General features: G+C 47.0%; 6 protein-coding genes across 6 annotated transcripts; 4 read left to right on the top strand and 2 right to left on the bottom strand.

Moving 5' to 3' along the window:
• Positions 1-388: 388 nt before the first annotated feature.
• F4817DRAFT_317234 (uncharacterized protein) lies at positions 389-3141 on the bottom strand (the record flags this gene model as incomplete). Its single annotated transcript, XM_049300780.1, has 5 exons — positions 389-1059; positions 1119-2124; positions 2176-2843; positions 2904-2996; positions 3048-3141. 5 exons carry the CDS (start codon positions 3139-3141, stop codon positions 389-391), a joined length of 2532 nt encoding a protein of 843 aa, XP_049157813.1.
• Positions 3142-7885: 4744 nt separating this feature from the next.
• Positions 7886-10653, top strand: F4817DRAFT_157469 (uncharacterized protein). The gene is made up of 3 exons (XM_049298048.1): positions 7886-7941; positions 7997-8407; positions 8461-10653. The coding sequence occupies exons 2-3, from the start codon at positions 8208-8210 to the stop codon at positions 10580-10582; spliced, it is 2322 nt and encodes a 773-aa protein (XP_049157812.1). The 5' UTR covers positions 7886-7941; positions 7997-8207; the 3' UTR covers positions 10583-10653.
• Positions 10654-11613: 960 nt separating this feature from the next.
• Positions 11614-15874, bottom strand: F4817DRAFT_157429 (uncharacterized protein). The gene is made up of 8 exons (XM_049298047.1): positions 15768-15874; positions 15394-15658; positions 15323-15334; positions 15048-15269; positions 14963-14987; positions 14335-14901; positions 12217-14258; positions 11614-12159 (listed from the first exon to the last, which is right to left on the bottom strand). Exons 2-8 carry the CDS (start codon positions 15539-15541, stop codon positions 11672-11674), a joined length of 3504 nt encoding a protein of 1167 aa, XP_049157811.1. The 5' UTR covers positions 15542-15658; positions 15768-15874; the 3' UTR covers positions 11614-11671.
• Positions 15875-16179: 305 nt separating this feature from the next.
• On the top strand, positions 16180-17646 carry F4817DRAFT_359662 (uncharacterized protein; the record flags this gene model as incomplete). Its single annotated transcript, XM_049306190.1, has 5 exons — positions 16180-16238; positions 16309-16579; positions 16745-17296; positions 17381-17503; positions 17578-17646. The coding sequence occupies 5 exons, from the start codon at positions 16180-16182 to the stop codon at positions 17644-17646; spliced, it is 1074 nt and encodes a 357-aa protein (XP_049157810.1).
• A 904-nt stretch (positions 17647-18550) lies between these two features.
• Positions 18551-22433, top strand: F4817DRAFT_157400 (uncharacterized protein). The gene is made up of 4 exons (XM_049298046.1): positions 18551-18742; positions 18886-19274; positions 19331-21317; positions 21380-22433. The coding sequence occupies exons 1-4, from the start codon at positions 18737-18739 to the stop codon at positions 22118-22120; spliced, it is 3123 nt and encodes a 1040-aa protein (XP_049157809.1). The 5' UTR covers positions 18551-18736; the 3' UTR covers positions 22121-22433.
• On the top strand, positions 22405-24655 carry F4817DRAFT_157397 (glutathione S-transferase). Its single transcript, XM_049298045.1, has 6 exons — positions 22405-22551; positions 22632-22962; positions 23021-23179; positions 23241-23328; positions 23385-23868; positions 24010-24655. Exons 2-6 carry the CDS (start codon positions 22768-22770, stop codon positions 24293-24295), a joined length of 1212 nt encoding a protein of 403 aa, XP_049157808.1. The 5' UTR covers positions 22405-22551; positions 22632-22767; the 3' UTR covers positions 24296-24655.
• The last annotated feature ends 2255 nt before the right edge of the window (positions 24656-26910 follow it).

The following is a 26910-nucleotide window of genomic DNA, read 5'->3' as shown; positions in this document are numbered from 1 at the left end:
CTTGCTTCCACCTGTGTGTCTGTCCAGTCATCGAATATCCAAAATGATATGTGCCAACGTCGAGTCCCTACCTCTTAGGAACATCTTTTGGTAGTTATATACGGAGCATTGGCTCTAAACCTCCTAAACACAGTCCGGCGTATCCCGTCCTTTCCCTCCAGGGTGTTTCCCATGCCGTGGTATCTATAGTTGAGCAGTGTAGTTAAATTTCATTGAAAAAAAAAAAAAACACATGGTTCCCGCCTTCTCCTTTTTTCGCCCATATGCGTAGGTTAGGTAGTTTCTGATATTATTCCTTTACTCCTAAACTTATCGTGTGCCTGTCTAGGTCGTGTATTCCGGGCACAATTCCCGCCGAAGGTAGAGTAGAGTACGTTCTTTCAACTCATCACCGCTTCTCGCCTTCATCTAGGTCAACCCCGTTCTCGCGGAACATGCTCGGCCGTGGACTCCCCGTATTGGTCGTACCTAATGTCGCTGTGGGCTGAGGTACGCTCACGTAATCGGGAGCTTCGGGGGCCCCATCTACACCTGAGACGCTCGGCGGGCTAACAGGTAGTGGGGGACTTGCCTCCGGAAGCCATTCGATTATATGGCGCGATGACGCTGGTGGCGGCGCTGGCGCTAATGTCGTGACTTGGCTGTCTGTCGATGCGTCGCTGATTTGCCGTAGGTGCGCTTTCTCACGGTCGCTGATGCCGCTTAAACCACTGACGACTGCTTTTTGGCTTGTAGGGGCACCGGCATTCGGGGCCACGGTTGTGGGGACATCCGTGGTAATAGCGTTAGCGATAGAGTCAAAACGGGCGTCATTGTTGCCTAGGGCGGGAGAGTCGGGTCGTTCAGCGGTGTAGCTCGGGGGTTGAGAGGAGCTGACGCCTGTGGAGAGCTCGTGGGTTGAGTTAAGTCCGGGGTGGCTGGTCGGCGTGGAGATGGAATGGGGAGTATAATGAGTTTGCGGGTTTGAGGCGAGAGGCGATTTCCCGTTCGTCCCGATAATAGATGCCATGCCCAAATTGGCATACGTGTCTCCTGCCAGTTCAGCTGGGGGCGAGGTATCTATAGAAGTAGTTTAGTTAGCAGGTAAATCGGCTATCATAGCGAGCGTTGAAACATACCCGGGAGCTCTACAATAGACGTTTCTGGCATCTCAGTGACCATTTCCATTTCTGGCCCGGGCGTTGACCGCGCAGGTGTAATGCCTCGACATTCCAACTCGTCGCATTGAGTGCGAGCGTCATCAGTAGTGATCGTTGGTGCCTTACCATTGCTCTGGCCTTGCATCCATGATAAGATCCTGTTGCCGTTTTCATCAGTCGAGGGCTCGCTGCCGTTCTTTTTCAAATATTTCCGTCTCCTATACAGGATAATCCCAACAACGACTGCCGTGACAAATATAAGGCCAAGGACTACACCCAATACAGGTGCTACCCAAGAAGGCGTGCCTCCTCCTCCTCCTCCATCACCTCCGTACATGCCCCGAGTATCATTGCCAGCGCCCACGGTGCTGTAAGGGTAGTGCGTAATCAATTTTGACGTGGGATATGCAGTAGCGAAGACTTTCCCAAGTTCAGGATCCTCCCAGCCTGAGGGACTCGGGGCAGTCACTGTTGCACCACCAGAGGCGTCACCCCCTATCATAGCGTGAATCATCTGGGGAACCCCATAATGATTCCAGCTGGTTGGGTCGTATGAATCCATCCAGTGATTTTCCGTGAGGTTATAAACTTGGAGAATTCCCGGGTTCTCACCATCGAGGCATGAAGGACCACCCGTGCCTATATTTGCTCGGCGGCCCCCAATGACTATCATCTGGTCTGGGTAAGGCATAACGCATTGGTGACCAGCCCGACCATGTTCGGGCGTGCCGGAATATACCTTCATCCACATGAATGATGGCAGCGTTAGGATCCATACATCGTCGTAAAACTGACCTCCATCATCAAGCCCATCATAACCTCCGTAATAGTAGATGTTGAAGCTTGAGTAGTCTTCAGCAGGGGCAACTACCGCGCATCCCCTCGCAAGTTGGGGTGGACTACCATCGGTTGGCTGTTGATACCATTTTTTGCTCGCAACATCATAAATGTCAATGTTTCTCATGAAGCCTGGGCTGTCCTTTTTCTGCTAGCAAGTCAGTGATGTTATCTTCAGAAACCTAATGGATGTACTTACACTTTGCGCCTCATTCGTAGAGAGCATATCGGCGTTTAGGTAGCCAGGGTATGTAACACCACCCATTACTACTAGAATGCCCTGCTCACCAACAGGAACCCAGACTACGGAAGGGTCCGCACGGCTTGGGGTATGTTGACCGAGAGTCGTGTTATCCCAAGTCTCTTGTGTTTGGGTGGCCATATCTAGAGTAATAAGGTAATCTGACGTATTTGACGCTGTGACATTTTCACTAGGGGCACCGCTGTAAATTGGGCCAAAAGATTCGGAGCGATACCCTCCAAAAAACCATGCCTTATTCTCAGACGGGGAACTGGCTGCGCCCCCGTTCGTAACATATCGAGTCACGCCGTCAGGGAGCTCTCTATAACGGAGCCCCGTATTGAAACTAGGCTTATCGGCTCCGTATAGCGACGCCACATATTCGACCGTGGCATCGGCACCTGGCGGTGATTCTTCACTAGCTAGCCTTATTAAGCCACCATATGTGAAGAATTCATGGTCATTGGCGAGTAATGCTCCGCCGTAATAATTAGGAGCTAAATTGTTCGCAGCGTCACCATTAGGGCCCGTTGCTATGGGGTTTTGGGTGAGAATTTCCGAGAAATTCGAGCTTGTGTTGAAGGGCGTACTAAAGTTGAACTTGTAGATTCGACCTAGAAGATTGTCTAGAGATGAATAGTTAGAATAAAACGTACTTGAACAAGATATACTGTAATACGCCTTACCATCTGGCACTGTCGTTATTGATCCATCTGTGAGACCTGCAACCCAGTATATTTGACCGCCATCTATATAGACTGTATCTCCGAGCGTAGCAACTACTCATGTATTAGTTATCTGCGATAAATCAGGCTAAAATAGAGTCTTACTCCGAAACATGTCCCATAGACACATAGTTGCGTTCTGCTGATTTTCTATCCATCCCGAAAGCTGGCCATGGACAGATACAGCCAGCCATCTCATGGCAAAGGCTAACCAGGATATTCTAGACCGATACATCGTGTGTTGTTGCTATGTTTGCCGATTATGAGAAATACGGCGAATGGTTTAGTTGAGGAGAGAATTGAAAATATGAGTGAGGCTCATTTCGCGACAGGGATTGAATTTGCGGGTTGGACACCCATCAGACCAACTTGAGGCAAAGTCACCACAACAATGAAATACTTGGTACAATATAGAACTAAGAATCAATGACAGCCTTGAGTTTGGGTTGCCAAGATACTAACACCTAAGGGATTTGTCGCGTAAGGTGACGGCCGAGGAAATAAAGATCAAGACGAATCTGGAAGGTTGAAGGGAACCGTTCTTTGTCTAGAATAGCCAACAAATGAGGCCCACACGGTGGCCACGGGCGTAAAAACGTGGTAAAATAAAGTCAGAACGTGACGGAACAAAAAGATCTCTCAAAGCTACTCGGGTTCGCGGTAGATTATTGGAATCTTGCTAGTCAAGTGATACCAAGTAGAAACAATCTCCGTGGGGATCTACCTGTAGTGATTGGAGGGTTGATAGTTGCACATCAATCTAAATAGACGACTAGAAGGACAAAGAGCCTAGGTTAAGACTTTGCCTCTCTCCCGCAGAGGTTCGAGAGCCGAGAATGACTTTCCCGCATTTACATGGCCACCAGTGGAGGGTGGCCGGGTAGACTGGACCGACTAGGTCAGCTCACTCGAAGACTCAGCCTTGTCTTTGGCCGCAGATACTACCGGCTTGACGTGACATAGTATCTATGTGTCGACAAGAATAAGCGTAAGAGGAACAATCGATATTAGCATGTTTCTTCTTGTCTTGAACCATCATGCAACATAGCACGCAACTAAGCCATGGTAGTTACACCTGAGAATACGGCAATTGTGCCGAGTCTAAGAGAAAAATGCAAGAATTGGAGCTGAGAATCTGTACGTAAGAGTCAATAAGATGTACGATGGTCATAACATTGGATAAGACGACCGAGCCAGCTTCCAATGGAACGTCGAAGACATAGATGAAGAGACACACATGTAAGAATTATCCTTGTAAGATAGCTTCTTTCGATTGGCATGTAAATAACGTGAGAATGTCCTTACCGTATTCTCATTGGACGAAGTCATATCCTTGCTGCAGACAAGCTCGATGCATACACTATTGAATTAGGTCGAGGTAGTATGAGTTGTCGATACAACTTCAGAATCGGAATGAGGGGAACTTTGGTCACTCGTTCGCGCATATTTAGAGTTGATCAATCCGCATACCATATACCCAACTACCTACTATGTAGCCATTCTCATGGAGAACATTTAGGGATGTATTCGATATCGGTAGAGCCATATCGGCAACTCTTGACCAGAACGAATAAGGTATCGCCAGCCGAGAAAGAAGAGAGACGTTGCAAAGAGACGTTGCAAACCAGGCTAGATGTCGGACTAGGGAACCAGTCTTCGGGTCTTATTCGTATGACTGTATGGAAGACAATAACTGGCTCTCCCAACTCTCTGGAACTAAAAGTAACCCTGTATTAGCACAATATAAATAGAGTAGCTTGTAACCTTGGCGAAGATTCCGTTTTGTTGGAGGGTTGGAGGTGCTTAAAGAGAAAAGAATGGCTGAAGTGGAGAAAAAACATTGTCCGATCCCCGACTTCGACTAGGAGGTAGTTAGTGAGGTACCTAATGTGAGGGACTTTCGTTTCCCACTTAGCAATTTGATATCCTTAGGGCTGTTAGGTCCTGTTGGAAGGTGCAATGCATAAGTGCATTAGGTACCTAGGTACCATAGCGGAGGTGGGGGGTTTCAGGGAACGGTTCTACCCACGAAATGGTGCAACGTTTTTAAGTTTTAAGGCCTCTGATTGGTTGGATCCGGATATTAGTGGGGCTGATTTTTATTTTTAAATTTTTACGTTGTAAAAACCGTTCTCCAACCGTAAAACCATTCCATTTTATACAATCGTTACTTGTATTACAATTGTTCTAATTGTTTTTGTTGTAAAAAGTAAAAAAAAAAAAAATTTTAAAATTTTTTTTTTCTAAGTTAAAATTGTACTTTTTCCGAAGTAAAGGTTATAAGGGCTAAAATTAATGAAATTTTTATTCCGAAATAATTCGATGAGATTGGCCACCTTGTCCCATTAGCTCAAACGTTTAAACTTTAAACTTTCAACCTTCTAATTAATTGTGGGGTTTATGGTTACACAAACGCAAGAGCTGTGGGTTCGAGGACCAGTCTTTCTGATTTTTTGACTTTTTTTGACTTTTGCCCCATTTTTCACGTGAAAATCACGTGGAGGTCACGTGAAAGTCACGTGAATAGCAAAATCGTTCTATTTTACGAAACCATTCCACTTTTTAGAATCATTTTATTTTATAGAATGTACCAACCTGATTACAATGATATCCGTATATAAAATAATATTAAAAATCGGAATAGTTGTATAGACCCACCAAGCTCTGCTATGGTATATAAGATTTCTCCTAATTAGAAGTGGGGTACCAGAATCTTTACCAATATAACATCATTCTAACCACCATTATCACATACCTATCATCAGTCCCTTAGGTACCTATGTAGGTACCTATGTAGTGCTCGTTATGGATCTATTATCTAATACAACTGTCTAATTAACTAGTAACTAAACCGCAACTTTCGGTGATCCTAGACTAAAACTGTCGGGATAGACGTAATCTATAACCTTAACAAGTTAGAAGAATTCTTGATAGAAATTCTCTGCATCACCACACTAAGCTTTTTACGCGCTAATTTTCAATTCTTTTTATTTCTTGCTCAGGTAACCTGACCCCGCCGTATCGAAGCCTTGTTCACTCGGTGGTGCTCCCAATTATCTCCAGAGACTTTTACACAGTTGCACAGAGAGACGGATAGACTAACACTACCTACACAAAAGAGATTCTTACGACCCAGTCCATCTCCGCGGTAAGCTTACCACGATACATTCTACCTTACGCCTCCTAACGTCTGATCCATCCCACATGGCTGGAACGGTACAACGGGTACTACACACCCGTATGTAAGTGACGAGATTTCAACCTACCCCGCCCGGCTTCTTCGAGATTGGGCACCTCCCGTATGTGGTCTGTCTTCCAGGTTGTCCGAGCACACCTCGCGGCCTCTTAAGAATCCTTCGTACGAAGGATAGGTATACGAGTGAGGTGATTTCTACCAATTAGGTATCTTGCCAATATGTTAATATTTCATCTTTCATCATCATACGACTATAGCTACGTTCTATCTCATCTTACCGAGGTATAGCTGATTCAAGGAGTCGAGAGGATTCATCATGATTCCCGTAATCGCGGGGCATTGGCTTTAAGTACAAGAAGTCGTGCCTGGAAAACCGGGAAAATAACCAAGTATGCCCATCTGTCCGCGACCTACATAGCGACCTTGGGTAAGAGAGTCTTCGATACCGCCGATTTGTGTAACGAGCGGCACGTCTATCAAATTTATTAATATTTTGGCAAAGATGATGACACTGCCACCCTATTGGCTGGATCTAATAGTCAGTCTTCTTTCGATCCTGCAAGTACTGCTTCCACAAGCCTCTTATTAGGTATCAACAAGTGGCAATCCTACCTAAGGCATACGAACGATGGTACTACGCACTCTCTGCTCGGTCTTCACCTCAGGGTACGTTGCCGTTGGCTATGGTAGACGTGACAAGATGCAGCGAACATTGAATCCGTCCACTCATCCTTCAAGGACCCCTGCAGTCCCGTCCCAAGAGACCCGCCTTACGCACGATCTCGGGCTTGGCAACTACCTACCTCAATGAGAGGTTGTATAGACTATTGTGCTGTATAGTATACGATACGCAATGCACGATGGTATACACCACATGCCCCGCCTTCGTATCCTGACCCATGCCCAGTATCTCGACCCGTTATCGCCCCTTGCCTAGACCCTTGTTAGGTACTTGGGTTTGTAGTCCGATGCGTTGTGCGGCTGCTCTCTGTTGGTTGCAGAAGAGCCTCGTCCCTCAAATGCCTTGCTAACCTGCATACCTCGTCCTGGCATCCGCTTCGCTTATTGCGGACTTGGCCACGCACTTTTGTGCTTGTCCGCCTTTTTGTATTGCTCCAGTTTCTTATTCAATACAGTATGTCACCTTGCAATTTGCCTTCCTATTAACTTTGAGCTCTACATCGTCTACTGTTGCTCGCAATGTTTCAAGGTAAATTATTAGTACTCGGAGTAGATGGTTCTGGATTCTTATTGCTCGCCGCGAAGGCTAGCTGAGAACTCGAATATGGCGGTCCGGGGTAGTGGTACCAACATCGATGTACAATACATCGGCACCCTCCTCCACACAATCGTGTCCAGGGGTGCAACTGGCGGGCTGACGGGCTTTTTTTCTTCGCAGGGATACCAGGTTACACACGACTGTCGTGGGGATTTTACGCATGCAGACTTGATCCGTATTCTGTACTTGATATGCAACTAAGCTTGGTACCTGTCGATTCCAATGGCTCGTGTTGACATTGCTGTTCCCGCCTACTCTCGCTCTCAGCCTTATCCATGCTGCTGTCCCTCTTTTAGAGCTACCCCATAGCTTTCTATTTCATGGAACTACGTTTCTGCTTCTGTTTCTCGTAGACAGCAGCTCTATGTACAAGCAATTAGGACACGCCTTAGCCTTGAGCTAGAAAGGGTAAACCAGCTGCCTGTTACTGAGCTAACGACGTTCGTTGAAGTTCAGCTATAAGAGAATCGTCTAGGATAAGTCTACTAGGCCCCATGCTAGTCAGCTCTTAGAAATATCGCCCAGTTAGTTGTTCGGATTTTAGCTGAAAGGAACTCAAAGCCTCGCTTACCTCGCCAGTATCTATTTTGTTCATAGATATAAGCTGTGAGCTACAAAGCATCTTCCTCATCGGTAGTTTTCTCCTTCAACTTACCGTTAAGCTCTTGATACAAGAGTCGCTCGCTATAGACGGACGGACGCTCGCTACGAAGACACATCCTAAAATCGGGGGTTCGTTCAACATCCTGAGGCGCAATCAACCAATTTAACAACGCTCATCTGCGCTATAATGGTTTTGGTCCATCGGTTTGGGGCCTTGTCGGTCATCGCCCTAACTTGGCTCACAAGAGCGCAAGCTTCTCTCTCCGAAGCGCATTGGCCCTCCTGTAAACCGAAAACAGTTACCGAAACTTGTTACGAAACGACTACGGAGACGGCTACGGAGACGACTACGGAGATCTGCTACGAAACGGAAACTACTACAGTCTAGTAAGTAATACTGGTTATATATGAAGCTATGAGATAGCTAACACTTAGTGAAGCGGCGTTACTACCGTATTCGATACTGTCAGTTATAGTTACACGGTGACGGATACAGTAACGGACACAGAGACAGAGACAGAGACAGAGACAGAGACAGATACAGAGACTGTTACCGACTCGAGGACCATTACTATCTCTGTTACGCGCACTAATAATGTTACGCGTACTAATAGTGTTACGCGTACTAATAACCAGACTATTATCTCCTTAACCACTACTACCGATGAGGAGACGACGACCGCTACACTTACTGACATAGAGACGACGACGACGACTTATACATCTCTCGTACCTACTGTCACTACGGCTACTCTCACCTTCACAACCGAGATCCCAACCACGGTTATATCCGACAGAACATTGACCACGACTGAATATAGCACGTCAACCTACACAAGTATCTCGATATATACAACAAGCATTCTGTCGACGCTCACGGACACCCTAACGACAACTGCTGTGTCCGTTTCAGCTTCAGCAACTACGGACACTGCTACCGTGACTGCAACTGAAGAGACTACATTGTTTGTTACTGTGATATCTACTACTACGTTTCTCACCGTTTCGGAGATCTCAGTTACCGATTCGGTGCTAAGTACTACAACTTTCATTACGACGCAATTTATTACTACTATAGTACCGGAGTATATTACCACTACAGTACCACCAACCACCGTCACTTCGTCTGTCTGTCCCGCGGCGACCAACTCTCCGACCTTCAACGTACCTGCTTATAACGCCTCATCCGACTTGACTTGGGGATGTCCACCTGGAACCGTCTGTTCTCCTCCAAAGCCGAATGGGTGTAGTATCTGGCCTGATCTTCCGGATCAAGAATACGTTTGCGAGAGCCAGAGCTATTGTATACCAGCACCAGTTTATACCCCCGTTCAATGGTGTGATAATGAAACAGGGTACTATCCTCCTACGGACGGCTACTTTGACCTTGCACCGCCGGCTTTTGGGTTAAGCTATGATATATTTGATCCTCCCAAGCTCGAATTGCTTAAAGAGACTATCTCGGGCATAACCACCACTATCTGGACCTCTACAGGCGACTATGAATCACAGACGAGTATTACGGCATACCCGCCCTCGAGCACACCAGAGCCGGGTTATCCAACAGCGATAGTGAGGAAATTCCTACCTTTTAATAAACGCGATGAGACGTTACCATCTACTTGCTATTCCACTTGCAACAACGCTGTTATAGAGGCCCAGAGTGTTGGAAAGGTACCCCAGCTTTGCACCACAGACTCTGTATTCATGCAATACCGTCGAGTCTGCCAGACCTGCATTGTAAATAACGGGGGAACGTGGAAAGCCGGTACCAAGAACTACGCAGATGATCGAATGAATCAATGGCTCTATTACTGCGATGTACACAACCCTACTCCCGTCTCTTCGAGCCAAAGTGCCCCTGAGAAAGAGGTCACAAGCACTCCCAGAGGATCTACAGGTAGTGGAGCTCCGCCGAACACCTCGACTGGTGTAGTTTCAAACACACCAACTTTCTCAGCCACGTCGTCTTCTACTCCCGAAAGCTCGTCTTCTACATCCGAGAGTACGTCTTCTACATCCGAGGGTACGTCTTCTACATCCGAGAGTACGTCTTCTTCCAGCTCTTCAGAAGGAACGTCTTCGTCTTCTTCTACTTCCAGCTCGTCGAGGAGCACATCTCCTTCTTCTACTTCTTCTTCTTCTAGCTCTTCAGAAGCAACAACTCCTATTAGCTCTTCCGAGAGCACAGCTTCTTCTACTTCTAGTCCAACGGAAGGTATATCTTCTTCTGGCTTTTCGGAGAGCACTTTCTCTTCTCTCAGCTCTTCAGAAATCCTCACTTCCTCGTCTTCGGGAGCTAGCACCTCTACTGAGACGTCGAGTACAACAAGCACCAGCAGCAGTAATGGAGAATCTAACTCGACTCCAGCACCTGCTCCTACTTCGTCAGCGAGTAGCAGCATCACGTCTACGGCAACGCCTACGGTAACATCGCCTGCTACAGTACCGGGCAGCACAACGGCGCCGAATCCGGTTTCCACAGCTGGGGCGCCCGCCGTTTTAAACGGCGGAGCTACATCTAATTCCATCCTCGCCCTTATATTATTATTCTTCCTCTGATGCGCTTAGAGATATACTTCATATTTTAACTTAATATCCAAAGAGAGAGAGAAAAAAACTTATAAATATTCGATTCGCATCCATCCTTTAGGCCAATTAGATTTCTCGGCCGTAGCATTACATCGCCTTAATAACTACGTGGTTAGCAGCATGGAATGACATCGGAAGGACAGTGAAACGGCGCGCGGACAGGTTTACTCATTCTCACACTCACTACGGCGGTATAGGAATAACGGTTCTGCCAGGGACTTAGCATTTGCATGGTACAGGAAACATAATTATTCGATGCCTCCGAGGTTTTCACGCTCATTAAACGAGAGACCCGTCACAACGGCGCACGACTGATGATTTATGGAATATAGAATGAGTTGAGGACTCTACTTAATGAGGCTTAATTGGGTTTCTACTGATGAACACTGGACCGAGGCAAGGAGCAGCCAGTTATACATACAGGATGAGGTATATAATTATCTGGGGTCGGGAATAGGGTGCGTATACTAGACGCTTTTCTGCGAAGGAGGGTTTAGCTGAGGGCAATGGGCCGTCGTTCTAGCTTCTAGTGTTGATCTAAGGCTCAATGGAATGAATTCAAACTAAACAGTTTCAGTTTAATCTCAACCAGGACGTGGGACGTGACAAGACATTTATTCGTTTCCTTGCTGAAAGTGCATATGAATGAAAATATGTGATAAGGAGGTTTGTACGATGGGTGGAACAAGATTAAGTCACGATGTTTTGCAAAAAGACATTCTTATACTCTTACATGTTGTCTCGCTGCTATTGAAAAGAGGGTACCTACCTCTTATATAAGATAAGAATAACTAAAAAAGGGGGAAAGGGGTAGTTTTAGGATTAAATTACCTTATATATAATTATATTAGAATTAAGACTACCTACCTAGCTTTAAAAGGTTTCGTTTTTTTTATTAAAATTATTATATTGATATTAATTGACTTTTCAAACATGTTAATATCATTTTGTTTAGCTGGCAGTTTTTCTTTTCTCCTTTTCAAATACGTATCGGTTTTGTGATAATAACAACTGGAAAGCGCAATATGTAATGTTTATAGTCAACTAGGTAGGGCTATTTTATTCTCTTTGTAAGGAAGCCGTGCCGAAATAATCTTCACCTTCCTCATCCTCTTCTTCCTCTTCTTCCTCGTTCTCGTCTTCGTCATCCTCGCTCTCTGATCCGTACCGGTATGAGTATCTCGGACCACCGTGTTCTTCCCTAATCTCATCGCCGCGTTTAGCGCCCTTGCTCCTCAGCAGCTGCTCGATATCGACCTTCCTGCCTTCGATGGCTAGGTCTAGAGGCGTTAGAGCCGTGTCGCTCACCGGCGACACCTCGGCCCCGGCGTCAAGGAGTAACTTGACACAGTCGATATGTCCATTTGCTGACGCCCAGTGGAGAGGCGCCCAGAAATAATTCGTGGTTATGGAAGGGTTTACCCTCTGGCTGAGGAGAAATCGCACGTCGCTGATATTTCCACAGGCTGCCGCACTGTAGAGCAAATTATTCCCATCTGGGCCCTGGGTGTTCACGTCTGCCCCGTGCTGGATGAGGAGTTTTGACACTGTTATCACAATTTGTTAGAGCTCGTAAGTGATGATGATGATGATGAAGCACGTACTATCTTCGTCCCTGTTAATGACGGCTAGGACCCATGGGGTGTCTCCCCTGCCATCTTTGGCATTCACATTCGCATTCTTTTCCAGTAAGAACCTGACTAATTTGGATTTTCGTCGTGCGACGGCCCGGTGAAGCGGCGTACGGAGGTCGTAGTCCTGGGAATTAACGTCGACTCCTCCCTCCACTAAAATCTTCACCCCATCAATCTCTTTGCGCTCTACGGCCATGAAGAGAGCTAGGTTAACTAGCGGCCAATAGCAACGCTGATGCCTTACACTCCTGTCGAGATTTACTCGCCTCTTCTCGATCAAGCTCCTCATGGTCATTGTATCGTTTTGGAAGGCCGCAGCTACTAGCTTTAGATAATTTCGCTTCGCATATTCACTGGGGGACAGGACCGCCTCGCTCACTGTTCTAGCCGGTCGTCTTCTCCGCAATGTGTGCGAGGACAAAGATGAACTGGGGCCCGTCTCTCCGTCCACTGGTAGGTCTACGAAGGTAATCGTCCCCCTTCTCGCAGGAAATGACGTTGGTACGCCTAGAGCATGGCCTTGAGCTATTTGTAGTGTCCTTTCCAAGTGACTTGGCTCTCCACGTCGCTCCTGAGTCACTCTCGTCCACCCCTTTCGGCAATTTCTCGCAACTTTGGCCGAATAGTATACCGCCTTAGTCGCGCTGAAGCGCCACAGCCAGCTAAGAAACTCAATTACAAAATTCTTGCCTTGACCACGAATGAGGAGAGCTTCTTTGAGGATACGGCGTACCACAATGCTGGCCGAAGAGTCTGATTGGGCAGCAAGGAGTAGCAGATGGCATCCCTCGGTCGAAAAGAGGTCCAGTGTTGCACCAGCTTCAAGAATTAGTAGAGCCGTCTCGATGTGGCATGCTGCGAGGGCGATAGATAGCGGGGTGCAACCATCGAAGTCCTTCACATGGACCAGAGATGGATCCGAAAGGAGCTGCTTGGCAAGTTGTGGGACACCGAGGTAGGCGGCAAGGTGAAGGGAAGTTATCTCTCGACATGCTGACATCGCCACATTAGTCGTTTCCGCATTAAGAGAGGCGAGGCGTGCCCCAGAGTTGGCACTCTGTCGTGTCAGTAGAGGGTCACATTCATCGACACTACTAGGCCAGGACGAGTTATCTATATGAGGCTCAGGATCGAACTCGAGCTCGGACTCCGATTCCGACTCGACACTTAAGAGAGAAAACCTTTGCTGTGATAAGGCTTGAGGAGGGTAAGAGCTTGTATAGTCCAGCAATCTCTCGTAGAAATTGCGCTTAGGCTTCTCTTTGAGGATGGAGATGACCTTGTTCAGAGCATCACTCTCAGTGACGAGGTTAACATCTGACATGGCTCGAAGGTGGTGGCCTAAGTGTGTTGCCGCGTATATAACCAATGGGTATAATCGGAGTTTCGCAGGGAAGGTAAGCTTCTCTGGAGTCCGTTTGTTGCCCAGATGCTTGGTGTTCTTACCGCTCTGTATCATGAAGATCTCTGTATCATCGTACATATTTGGTGTCGCGCCCCATAAGTCAGTAGCATAGGACATACTGTTATCGGTGTCGTCAGGCTGTTCAAGCTCAGGGATGCACAGATAGGCAGCGCAGACGTGAGAGATGGTGGCGTCAAAATTTATGAAGCGCTCGTCCGTTTCCTTTAAACTGCGCATGAATTCAATCGCAGTGTTATGCACCAGTTGCAGGGTGCCTTTCTCCACTAGAACCATCCCGCAGCAGAAGGCAGGGATATCATCAGGGAGAGGTTGCTTGTCTGGTTTGAAGCGGCCGTCTTTTAGATCTACAGCGAGGGCGTGTCGTAGCTCATTCACAGTTAAAGACTTTTGGGCGTACGTGATCCATGCTAGGGTGCTGATTGCTATCTCCTGGCGCAGTAGTGTTTGTTTGCCGATTCGATCCATCATGTCTTGATATTTGTCCGTGAGATTGTTACTGAAGCTAGCGAGTTTCTTCCGGACGTCGTAGAGAGTGACCACATCTTCGGCTTCTAGGGACTCCATGTGCAACCGGACAAGAAGGAACCTGTGGGTGGGTGTATTTATCAGTAACCAGTCTACCCGCAGACAGATTTTGAAGATGCGAAAAGGAAAGCACTTACATCCCCCCTGATTTTTCAATTATGACACCTCGGATCTCGTGCCTTAGCTCTGAGCTCAAGTTACAGAATGTTGCTAGACGAGAGTTGGTATTGATACAGTAATTCACATAGTTTCGAATATCTTCCTCGTTTGCCGAGATGTTTACACGTTTGAAGCCTTCTAAGCCTTTGTCGAGATCTCCAATGAATCTCGAGGTCATTAGTAGAGCGAGACAGCCACCCAACTCCATGAGTTGCTTAAGAAGCCGCTCTCGATCCATGGGAGCGTATTCATCCCACGCGTCCACGACAAGATATAGTTTGTGGTTGGTCGCAATGTCCCTTATGAGCTGTACAAGTCTGTCCGCTGTAATTGTTGTTTTGCTTCCCGAGTGCACACCCCACTCGTTTCGAATCGTGCTGGGGATTTCATCCTTATCATCAATAAACTGGCGCAATATACAGCCGAGGAGTTTCTCGCAGGAGTATGAACGGTTATGATGCATATAGAGGAACGCGGTTCCGGATTTGCCGCCATTAGATGTAAATCCCTGCTGAAGCTCATACATCCTGCGTTGGATTCTTGAGCTGCCCAGGGCCGTCAGTAGCTTCTTAAGATATCTCATGACATCGAAAGCCTGATTCTTACACTAGAAACGTCTTGCCAGCACCCGCTGCAGTAGGTAATTAGTTAAAATATATGCCTATCCAAGGTTTCTTAGGGTGTGACCTACGTGGACCAGTACCCCAGAGTCTTTTTTCCTTCATGGAAAGCCAGTCTTGAAACTCGGTCGACTCTAAGAATCTATTTCCAGCCTTAGGATGAGCTCGCTTGTGATCCTGACCTTGAACGGGTGACTTCATCGCTACTAGGGCGTCCTGAGGGCAGAGCCAATTTAAGATGTCAGATCGGGTCTTTGTTGCCGTAGAATCCGGGGCCGGTGCGTGATTGTGAACTTATTAGTGTTAGCTGGCTGTCTCGATGTGACAATTAGTCTAATTCGCTAACCATTCTGTGTTCCTATCGAAGACGATGGCATCAGTATCTACTAGTTTTTATTGCTGTGATGCGAAGCTCACCAATGAGACTGCCCCCGTGGACTATTCCTGCATAGATCCCGCTATTTTCCCCAATGGTTCCTGGAGAGAGGTATCCATTGATAGGTTGGTTGACCATTGCCGTTGAAGATGGGAGTTCCCTATCGAGTAGCTTGGTCGTGTCGGCCATCGAGATCCGTGCTTAAAGAGAACTCTTTCTTGACTTATAATGTTGGAAAAGAGGGAACATAAAATGACTATGCATTCCAACAGGAAAATAATTTTATTTGGGAAGGCACTGGTACGTCTATCATTTATTAGCATCGATAATGGACTAGCAGTAAACCCGGGGGGGCAACTTCAAAGAGGACCAGGAGGCTCCTTGGGTGTGCCAAGAGTGGTTGGACATCCGATACCTTCTCGGGGACCTGAATTTCAGCCGCATCACCTCCAACAGATAACGTCTCCAATTGATGCGGGATTTTCTATTCTCTTAGTCGCTTAATAATGGGAAACTAGGGGCGGAGGGGGTATTGCAATAATAAGCGGCGTATAAAAATTTGAACGAAAGGGGGTGGGTGGCTGGGACACGCGGCGGATGTGGTAGACGAGTACGCTGACTAGGTTCGGTAACCAAATCAGTAGACGCCACTCAGAGCCTTGCGGAATATCTATCCCATAAATGGACGAGAGATTTCTTCAAATTCCTCGCAGAATGTCTGATCACTATACTAAGTCTCGCCCATCAGACACAATCACAAATACACCTACTACTTCAGCTACTAACCACTACTTATTACGGTCCGATAACCTCATAGAAGCTCTACAATGGAGGATGCTTATGGACTTGGAAATACCCTAGCCGACCCTAAGGATGCCAAAGTCGAGTAAGAGACTCTTGATTGTGTTACATAAGTCCGAATGCAAATATTCTAACTGTCTGGGTTACTATTACAGCATTGTCTTTGTCCACGGTCTGAATGGCAATAGAGTCACGACTTGGACGTCTGATCCTAGCGATGAGAACCCAATCTCTGTTTTCTGGCCTAGGGATCTTCTTCCTTCCAAATGTCCCAACGCTCGGATTCTCTCGTTCGGCTACAACGCCTCGATTGCCCATTTCTATCCCCTCTTTGGGCCAAAGCATGTGCCCCCTACAACAACTATTGATAATCATTCTTCCGCTCTGTTCGATGACTTGATTGGTCTGAGAACTCGGACGAGTAGTGTGAGTTGCACATTCATGGCGTAGTCGCGGGAGGCTAAGCATCCCCCAACTCTCCTTTCTTCATCCGCATATTTATTACTTGCCTTCCTTTTCGCCTGCCCGCCCCGCTGGTCACGTTCGGGACGTCCTCATTGTTGGGTGTGTATGTACTGACGATCCTCATAGACAGACCGGCCTCTCATCTTCGTAGCCCATAGCCTCGGCGGTATTGTCTGTGCAAATGCAGTCTCCAAACAGCTGGGTGTCGACGCAGCCAAGAAGGACCTGATAGCGAAGGTGTGCGGGATGATCTTCCTAGGGACACCCTTTGCTGGTGCTAAGCAAGCGAGATGGGCAGAGATTGCAACTAAGCTGATGTCTGTAATTTCGACTACCAACGCGGACCTAATCAAAGACCTGGAAGAGAGATCCAAGGCTCTAGTCGAGATCAACAACAATTTTGCCCAGCTGATCAAGGCGAGAGATCGAACGCCCCCTTGGATCGAGATTGCCTGTTACTTCGAGGGACTGCCGACCTATGTGAAGAAGAAGAGTATAGGGTTCATAGTAGACAAAGCCTCGGCTACGCTGCCGGGTATCGCACCCGTCTCCATTGAAAAGAATCATGCCAGCATGCCTAAGTTTGACGGGGAATACCGACCGGGATTCATTAGCATCTCGGACAAGTTGTTCAGATGGATCCAGGATCTTGATCGAAAGGCTGCGGAAAATCAGACGGTTCGTCATGAGTACTTGTTTTATAGCATGATTAAGAAAGGGGGTGAAGCAGAGGGCTAACTAACTAACTACCTTTACTCCTAGGCCGGCGGCGTAAACATTGGCTCAACTAACTACCATGCCCCTATCTCCAATAACCGGGGAGTTGTTACCGCTGCAATCGTCAGTACCCAAAAGCACGGCTTGAGAGTGGTTGGGTCTCACATTGTTGGTTATCCCCTTCTTCTTTTATCCTTGCGTAACATGTATAAACAAACGGAAGCGGGCTAACGAGTAGATAGACATACAACTACGGAGAGAAAAGGAACCAGTCCTCTTCAGACAGTGATGAGGATGATACTCAATGTTGAGATGACAAATTATACCTTAGGTAGTTACCTAACTTATCAGCAGTCTATTGTGTTTTAAGTATTACTGTTATGGGCTTACTACTAGTACGTGTAAGCGTTATGCTATTATGGGCTTGGTTGTGGGCGTATGAATAGGAAAAAGAGAAAGTATACGAGTTATTAGTTATTATTAGTTAGATAAAGAAAGAAAAAAGAGGCCACCCTCCCCGTCAACTTATGTCCTCAATTGCTAGCGAGACACGGTACGTTGCTCATTTAAATATATTATATGATTAGCTGAAACCTTTATACTATTCCTAAAGTAATATATCTAAGGCCTTTCAAAGTCTAGGTTGATTTGTTTTAATACAAGTGGAGTGTATACCTGTGAAACAGTGGCGGCAACATTTCTATGGAAACGTGAAGAAGAGTTACGACCTAGGTATGCGCCACACCTGGTGTACCTGTGAGAAGTACATATCCACTGTACCTGAATGCTGAGCCACGTTTAGCCACGTTTAACCCCACCATGACATGACGGTGCATGATTTGCTGAGAAATCATGCCGCCCTCAGACAGGCACCCGGCGGGCAAACTGCTAGCTCTTGGAAGGCGGGAAACGTGCAAGAGCTTTCTATCTTCTACCTTGCCTTAGTAACCTTTCCCCTTTCCCATTAAAACTACAGTCGCCGTAAGAAGTCGAACCTATTCGAAGAAGTGTCCTTAAAACATTAACCGTCTTCTTTTAAAGCTGGTCTTTTCCTCTCACGATATTACCAACACTTTTCTTTTTGGCCAGTTAACAACTACGTCATTTCGTATCTATCCGCCTGATTGATCCGTCAGCCTAGCCTCGTTGTTGGTTGTTGGTATTGGTGGTGGGGTTGTCGGTTTCTTCTATTTGGGTACATTTTGATCCTCCCATCCTCCCATCGTTGCCTCGTCCACTCGTCCACTCGTCCAACCTTTACTACCTCCTCCCCCACTTCCGTATCCTGCGTTATCGCATCTCATAGGTATCATAGAAGCAAGCTCCAGTAGAGCAAATATCGCCAAACTGGGGAAGCGCAAATACGAGAACGGAGATTTGCCTTTCTCCCCTAAGAGAACCATGACCGTAAGTAGACACCCCATCTTCTTCACCTACTACCCTCGTGCGCCATCGCTACTCTGTTTTATTTGACGGCAGCTATTTTACATAGACCCGAATAACTATCTGCTTGCTTATACCCAAGTACTGATGTATAAACCGTATAACAGGATACCAAAATGGCTTCGGGCATTCCTGAGGTCGACCTGGTCACCCGCGTCCAGGTCGATAACTCTGCCGTTGGCCAAAGCGAGATTGACGAGTCACTTTACAGCCGACAGCTCTATGTTCTCGGCCACGAGGCCATGAAGCGCATGGGCGCATCCAACGTGCTTGTTGTTGGCTTGAAAGGTCTCGGCGTCGAGATCTCCAAGAACATAGCTCTTGCTGGTGTCAAGAGTCTAACCCTCCACGATCCCACACCCGTTGCCATCGCCGACCTATCATCTCAGTTCTTCCTCCGCCCAGACGATGTGGGAAAGCCGCGCGATGCTGTCACAGCTCCCCGTGTCGCCGAGTTGAATGCCTATACACCCGTCGGCATTCACGAATCACCTAGGTATGTGGAGTAACCGTCCTACTGATAGTACCATGGGTTAACCACAGCTTAAACAGCCTTGGTGACAACCTCTCCCAATTTGACAAGTACCAAGTTGTCGTCTTAACCAACACCCCTCTCCACCTTCAGCTAGTTATCGGCGATTACTGCCACTCAAAAGGTATTTACTTTGTAGTTGCGGATACCTTTGGACTGTTCGGCTCGATCTTCTGCGACTTTGGCAGCGAATTCACGTGCCTCGACGCGACCGGCGAAAACCCAGTCAACGGAATAGTAGCTGGCATCGACGAGGAGGGTCTAGTTTCCGCATTAGATGAGACTCGTCACGGCTTAGAGGATGGCGACTACGTTACATTCTCCGAAATTAAGGGTATGGAGGCTTTGAACGGCGCTGAACCGAGAAAAGTAACGGTTAAGGGTCCTTACACCTTTTCTATTGGTGATGTCTCCGGACTTGGTCCGTATCAGAGCGGAGGTCTCTACCAGCAAGTCAAGATGCCTAAATTCCTCGAATTCAAGACGATTTCTGCGGCTATCCGTGATCCCGAGTTCGTTATCTCCGATTTCGCCAAGTTTGACCGACCCCAACAGCTCCATGTCGGGTTTGAGGCACTCCATGCTTTTGCTCAGTCCCAGGGTCGTCTACCCCGACCGAAGAACGAGGAGGATGCTGCTGTTGTTGTCGCATCTGTCAAGGCCTTCATCGAAAAGGAGAAGTTGGACCTTGAGATCGACGAGAAGCTTATTAAGGAACTCAGCTATCAGGCTCAGGGAGATCTTAACCCCATGGCTGCTCTGTTCGGCGGTCTCACTGCGCAGGAAGTTCTAAAAGCTGTCTCTGGAAAGTTCCATCCGATCAAGCAGTGGTTCTACTTCGACTCGCTAGAGTCTCTTCCTACTAGCTGTGCCCGAACCGAGGAGCTCTGCAAACCAATTGGATCTCGATACGATGGTCAAATCGCAGTCTTTGGTAAAGAATTCCAGGACAAGATCGCAAATGTCAAACAGTTCCTTGTCGGTGCGGGTGCAATCGGCTGCGAAATGCTCAAGAACTGGGCCATGATTGGTCTAGGTGTAGGACCTAACGGTAAGATTACTGTTACCGACATGGACTCGATTGAGAAGAGCAATCTGAACCGTCAATTCTTGTTCCGACCTAAGGATGTTGGTCAGATGAAGAGTGACTGCGCTGCCAAGGCCGTACAGGCTATGAACCCCGAGCTCGTAGGCCACATCGAGTGCTTGAAAGACCGTGTCAGCCCCGAAACTGAGCACATTTTCAACAAGGAATTTTGGGAATCCTTGGATGGAGTCACAAACGCTCTGGACAACGTAGAGGCACGAACTTACGTTGACCGACGATGTGTCTTCTTCCGTAAACCTCTTCTCGAGAGCGGTACTCTCGGCACTAAAGGAAACACACAGGTGGTCCTCCCCATGCTAACAGAATCCTACTCGTCCTCTCAGGACCCTCCTGAGGTATCGTTCCCTATGTGCACTCTAAGAAGTTTCCCGAACAAGATTGAGCACACTATCGCGTGGGCCCGCGAGCTTTTTGAGACGTCCTTCGTGAAGTCTGCCGAAACAGTCAACTTGTATCTGTCTCAGCCCAATTATCTCGACACGACACTTAAGCAAGGTGGTAACGAGAAGCCGACTCTGGAGATGATTCGTGACTACCTTGTAACGGACAAGCCTCTTAGCTTTGAAGACTGTGTCATCTGGGCGCGAATGCTATTCGAGAAGCAGTACAATAACGCAATTCAGCAGCTCCTTTACAACTTCCCGAAAGATTCCGTGTCCTCCAGCGGTACTCCCTTCTGGTCCGGCCCCAAACGTGCCCCGGACCCATTGAAGTTTGACCCTAAGAATCCTACTCATTTCGATTTCATCGTTGCGGCTGCCAACCTCCACGCATTCAACTATGGCATCAAGACTAAGGGTGTGAACAAGGACCTCTACCTGAAGGTGTTGGATAACATGATCGTTCCTGACTTCTCACCCGATCCGGGTGTCAAGATCCAGGCCAACGATAGCGACCCTGTAAGTGTACACAATTCATTAACTCTTATTTTACAAGAGCCACAACTAACCTCTTTTATAAGGATCCGAACTCTAACAAAAACGTCTCTGCATTTGACGATAACACCGAGATACAGAATATCGTCTACAGCCTCCCGGCGCCCAGCGAGTTGGCCGGGTTTAAGTTGACGCCCGTCGAGTTCGAGAAGGACGATGACACCAATCATCATATTGATTTCATCACAGCGGCTAGCAACTTACGAGCTGACAACTACAAGATCGAGAAGGCTGATAAACACAAGACGAAATTTATCGCCGGAAAGATCATCCCGGCTATCGCCACTACGACGGCATTGGTCACAGGCCTTGTTATCCTAGAGCTGTACAAGATCATCGACGGAAAAGATGATATCGAGCAATACAAGAACGGGTTTGTCAACCTCGCGCTACCATTCTTTGGCTTCAGCGAGCCCATTGCCAGCCCCAAGGTTGAATACAGGGGACCAGACGGCAAGGTCACGCTAGACAAGATTTGGGATCGATTTGAGGTTGAAGATATAACCTTAGCTGAGCTGCTAGACGATTTCCAAAATCGTGGTCTTAACATTAGCATGCTGAGCTCGGGAGTAAGCCTGCTTTACGCCAGCTTCTTCCCGCCCCCGAAGTTAAAGGAGCGATACCCGCTCAAGCTGAGCCAGCTTGTGGAGACTGTCTCTAAGAAGCCCATTCCGGAACACCAGAAGGAGCTCATCTTCGAGATGGTGGCTGAGGACTTGGATGAGGAAGACGTGGAAGTGCCATACATCAAGGTTCACATCCGCTAGATGACTAGCTGCCCAGTATACCACGAACTGTGCGGTGCTTTTTACTCGTGCATTTTATTCAGTTTTAGGGATTATGAGGATAGAAGTCTTGTATGGAGGGGGTTAGCATGCGCCATTAGAGTGCATCATTTGCTTTTTGAGCTTAATTGCAGCTTCTGCCGCAAGTGCCCAAGGTAATTAGTCGCAAATAGACTTAGTTTTACCCAAGCCGCTCTATTGACCGTCCTTACATTTTATTTATTTTATTTGAGGTCCTTTGGTACCTTACTTAGTCCCCTTATTTGTAATGTCCTCCTCCTATTTGTAAAATCCATCTACTTCTTAGTCTGAGTTGGAGCTATACGAACTTCTCCACATCCAATCCAAGATAGCTCCCGTCCAGCTCCCGTCCAGCTCCACTTCCATACTTAGAGCTGATTAGTCATGCTAGGGTAACTAGAACCTTTTACGTCACGATCCGTAATCGTGGTATAAGCCATCAGTAAGGAGAGATTCTGACAAAGCTGAATAGAGCTACGTAGCGCACGTCATTTCAACAACATCTGATTTGAAGACGCCTTGTTTCTCAACGAAGAAAGCTTCAAATTTAAAAACTATAAAAGGCGTCTAGGTTTGGGGAGTTGTACAAGTAAACGTTCCCCGCATCTATGAACATAATTACTCCTCATTTTGCAGTTTCTCGTGTTGCGAAGCGATCGTTATCGTCAAGTTTAATTTCAACTTCTTCACAGTCTATAAGAACTAATTCGACCTGGGGAAAGAAACAACAACAGTATAAAGGCATACTTGCAGATTCAGCACCGAGTCCCGTGAAGAAGCATATACAACAGAAAATCAGGATGGTGAGATGACTTTAGTCTTAGTTAGATGATTTCAAATGGGTTCTAACTTGGGAAATAGGCTTCTAAGATCACAGACTGGGTCAAGCCCGGAGACACTAGCGGCGAATTCAAGCGTCTTAGCAGCTCGTTCCGTAATTGGATTTCTACGGAGCCTGGTGCGCAGTTCCCGCCTGAGAAGGGCCGGTATCATCTCTACGTTAGCTATGCTTGTCCCTGGGTATGTTGCTTGCTACCCTGTATATTAATATGCGACGAGCCAACTGGCTAACCATTGACAGGCTACACGTACCTTGATCGCGAGGAAGCTTAAGGGGTTGGAGGATTTTATCACCTTCTCCAGCGTGCATTGGTATATGGGAGAGAAGGGTATGTCTGCTTATAGAAACCATATATCCACGGCTAGAAAACTAAAATCTCAACAGGATGGCGATTCCCTACCCCGGAAGACAAGGATGCTGAAGGAGAAAACGTGATCCCGGACCCAGTCCCGGGACATGAGAAGTACACTCATCTACGCGAGCTATACTTCGCAGTAGACCCAGACTACAAGGGACGCTTTACAGTCCCCGTCCTCTTCGACAAAAAAGCCAACACCATCGTCAACAACGAGAGCAGCGAGATCCTGCGCATGCTCGGCACCGTGTTCAACGAGCAGCTGCCGCCCGAGTTCGCCAAGGTCGATTTGTATCCCGAGGCGCTGCGGCCGCAGATCGAGGAGGCGCACGAGTGGACGTACGATCATATTAATAACGGCGTGTATAAGAGCGGGTTTGCGACGACCCAGGAGGCGTACGAGAGGAATGTCAGGGCGCTGTTTGAGGCGCTGGATAGAGCCGAGAAGCATTTGGAGGAGACGGGGGGGCCGTATTTCTTGGGGGATAAGTTGACGGAGGTGGATGTTAGACTGTGAGATTTTTTGTCTTTTACCCCTTACCCCTTTTTGCGGCAACACTAGAGAGATGTCCCTCTATGTATAAGATTATTTTCTTTTTTAAAAATAAGAAAAAGGGCACGAGTCTTGATAATGGTAACTAACACAAGAGCCAGCTTCCCAACACTAATCCGGTTCGACCCGGTCTACGTGCAGCACTTCAAGTGCAACATACGCGACATCAGATCGGGGTACCCGCGCCTGCATGATTACACGCGCAACCTGTACTGGAAGCATCCCGCGTTCAAGGACACAACGAACTTCCTGCATATTAAGAATCACTACACGCGTAGTCATACGCAGATTAATCCCCATTCTATTACCCCGCTGGGCCCGCTCCCGGATATCTTGCCGCTTGAGGAGGAAGTGGAGGCTGTGAAAGCTGCTCTGGGGAAGAAGTAGAGAGGGCTTTGAGATGGAGGATAGTGGGGTAAGATTAGATAAAGGGGGATTGATACGATACATTCAGTATTAAGATTGATGGAGGTGTGGCGTTTACTATCATCCATCACTCCTTAATATGTAGTACATTATGTTCGCGGTATCATGTATCTAATTGGTTGGTTTTTGGACCTGACCTGTTGAAAATTCAATAAAGCCAAATTACGTATTATTTTTACTTAGCTACAATGTAAGGAGAAGCATCATTTTAAATGGTAGGTGTTTTTGGGAAAGGGGCTAGGCTTTGTGGTTGTCCGTTTTATCTTTGAAAAGAACACAATTCATTTCTGTGGAATTAGCTTGAATTATTTTTAAATATTCTCCTTGTCTCAACTAGGTTACTTTGGGAGAATATAGACGGAACTGAGCAACTGAAAGTCGTAGTATTTGACTGTACTTTTACTCGCTCGGATTACAAATGCTAGATACTTAATACCAAATGGTAAGCAAAGGTACCCTTTAACAAAGTTCTTTTACTTACGTAGGTAAATATCTTGTAAGTTAACATGAGTTTTTATTGTCCTTTCTTAGGAAGTACCTAATGTATTCCCATTTAAAAGCGTAGTGAAAAATGTGTCAAATCCACAGCTGTTCTTTAGGCAGTTATGGTTATCACAGGAGATAATAAGCAGTAAATAATAAAGAATTTAATAGTTATCAATTTAGTGACGAAACTTTTAACGGTTATTAGTTTAGTGACGAAGTTCCCCAAGCCAACCATCATGTTGCTGGATGGAGGCCAGAACAGAGCATATCTAGCTTCTAAACATAGGTATATCCTCTACTATTAAACCGTTAATCTCGAACCCTTCCTCCCCTGTGTTCTCACGCCTTTCCTTAACTACCACCAACCGAATAAACAACCCCCACATCCTCGGCTCCGCTCTCACGCCCTTCCTCAGCCGCGTTCTCACGCCTTTCCTTAACTACCACCAACCGAACAAACCCCACATCCTCGAGCTCGAATCTCCTGGGTAGCTGTGCCTCAGGAACCACTTTCTCTTCCTCCGGTTTCTCAATACCAGGCGCAGGTACCTCTTATCAACTCTATATTCGAGAAAGCGTCCAGCGCAACATCTTCATCTTAACCTTACCACCTGAGCCGAGCCGCCGACCCCTCGGTTGGGATCTTACCTGGGCGTAGCCTGGCTCTGCCCTTAGCTCAGACTGGTTTCCCTGGACCGAGACATTGATAGGAGTCTTGAAGGTTTACTTATAGCGGACGAAGCGGCGGAGCTGGTGATGGTGATTTATTTTCCTTGTGACGAGAATACCGCCGAGGCCACCGCCTTCCATGGGCATGGGTAGGGGGCCGGCCGCCGGAAGCCAAGACCTTGCCTTCGCCGCGGTTGAACCGGGAGGGAAATGACTAGGACTTGGATAGATTGTTGTACTTTATCGGGTAGCGGGAGTTTGTAGTGACTTCGGCGCCCATGTAGAGTTGAGGCGAGTGCGAGATCGTTGAGGTTCGACCCTTATAGTTTAGTTTAGGTGTTGAAGGGGGCGGCAGGACATATAGTGGGGCCCGGGCCCGTTACATAGGTTAGGTAGTTAAGGGGGGAATTTGCGTGTTGTGTTATAGTAGGGTTAATAAGGTGTTGGAATTAGTGGTGGTGATGTCAAAAAATATTATCTGGAGAATATGATGTTAGTTTTAATGACTTGTAAAAGTTGGTTTGTTTTGTTTTGGCTGGCTTACCTTTGGCTAGCTGGTTTTTATTTTATTTTATTTTATCTTGTTGAAAGGCGAGTTGGATTAGATTTAAGAGGGTTGTGATATGAGTATATTGGAAGGAGGAGGCGGAACATCGGGTCAGAGGAATGGCTCGGGTCAGAGGAATGGCTCGGGTCAGAGGAATGGCGAGACGGCAAGAGTAAGGTAGAGTAAAGGGGTGCGCAATGAGCGCCGACAGGAAGCTTGTTCGTCATTTGTGTCATCCTCCTCATCTTTCTTGTCATCCTGGTCTTCATATAATTCCGCATCCAGCATTGGGGTATCATCATCTCCCATGTAGGGGAGATAAATTAGTCCTGTTAATTGGTCTTTGGGAAGATCATTATTACCGAAGATCTTCGTTGGGTCGCGCTGCTCAGCACAGCTACAGCATGCGCCACCATCTCCAACCTGGCTCTTAATCTGGTCTAGTTGGCCTCTCCATCAAGGTATTGCCGACAGAAGTTGTTAATTTATGTGTTGGCAAGTTGTAACCTTAGATTATAGTCTGCTGTCGAAATCCTTGTCCCCCCGACCTAGCTCTCCAGACACAGGCCGTTTCGAAAGGCATGAAAGCTGGGTTAAGCATTGCCTATAGACCCTATGTATTGTATTAGGGTATGGTGTATTTCTTATCGCGGATGTTGTACGCTGAGGTGTTGAATTTGACGTGGATAGAGTATAAGTAAGTTTAGTGTTGTGAAGAAAACATCTTCTATTAAGATAAGACGTGGTCTCTTTTATTGAAGTGAGACTTAACCAAGAAGTAAGGTATAAGAGGTAGGTTGGTTGGTTGGTTGATTGATTGTTAAGTTGGTTTGGTGTTGTAAAGGGAAAATAAAATTCTTGCTTCTGGCGCCGG

This window comes from Daldinia loculata (assembly GCF_022478755.1).
Source record: "Daldinia loculata strain CBS 113971 unplaced genomic scaffold F4817scaffold_34, whole genome shotgun sequence".
NCBI classification, from domain to species: domain Eukaryota; kingdom Fungi; phylum Ascomycota; class Sordariomycetes; order Xylariales; family Hypoxylaceae; genus Daldinia; species Daldinia loculata.
The sequence above is the reverse complement of the archived record's forward strand: the minus strand, read 5'-3'. Positions and strand labels throughout refer to the sequence as shown.

Bases quoted from the DNA above. Each gene is read 5' to 3' on its own strand.
- F4817DRAFT_157400 (XM_049298046.1), top strand. The intron at 19,275-19,330 runs GTATGTGGAGTA...CAGCTTAAACAG, and splicing joins GGCATTCACGAATCACCTAG to CCTTGGTGACAACCTCTCCC. The intron at 21,318-21,379 runs GTAAGTGTACAC...CTCTTTTATAAG, and splicing joins AGGCCAACGATAGCGACCCT to GATCCGAACTCTAACAAAAA.
- F4817DRAFT_157397 (XM_049298045.1), top strand. From the start codon at position 22,768: ATGAACATAATTACTCCTCATTTTGCAGTTTCTCGTGTTGCGAAGCGA. The intron at 22,963-23,020 runs GTGAGATGACTT...CTTGGGAAATAG, and splicing joins TACAACAGAAAATCAGGATG to GCTTCTAAGATCACAGACTG. The intron at 23,180-23,240 runs GTATGTTGCTTG...AACCATTGACAG, and splicing joins TTAGCTATGCTTGTCCCTGG to GCTACACGTACCTTGATCGC.
- F4817DRAFT_157429 (XM_049298047.1), bottom strand. From the start codon at position 15,541: ATGGCCGACACGACCAAGCTACTCGATAGGGAACTCCCATCTTCAACG. The intron at 14,988-15,047 runs GTAGGTCACACC...TACCTACTGCAG, and splicing joins ACTCTGGGGTACTGGTCCAC to CGGGTGCTGGCAAGACGTTT. The intron at 14,902-14,962 runs GTAAGAATCAGG...GGCCCTGGGCAG, and splicing joins GCTGGCAAGACGTTTCTAGT to CTCAAGAATCCAACGCAGGA.
- F4817DRAFT_157469 (XM_049298048.1), top strand. From the start codon at position 8,208: ATGGTTTTGGTCCATCGGTTTGGGGCCTTGTCGGTCATCGCCCTAACT. The intron at 8,408-8,460 runs GTAAGTAATACT...CACTTAGTGAAG, and splicing joins ACGGAAACTACTACAGTCTA to CGGCGTTACTACCGTATTCG.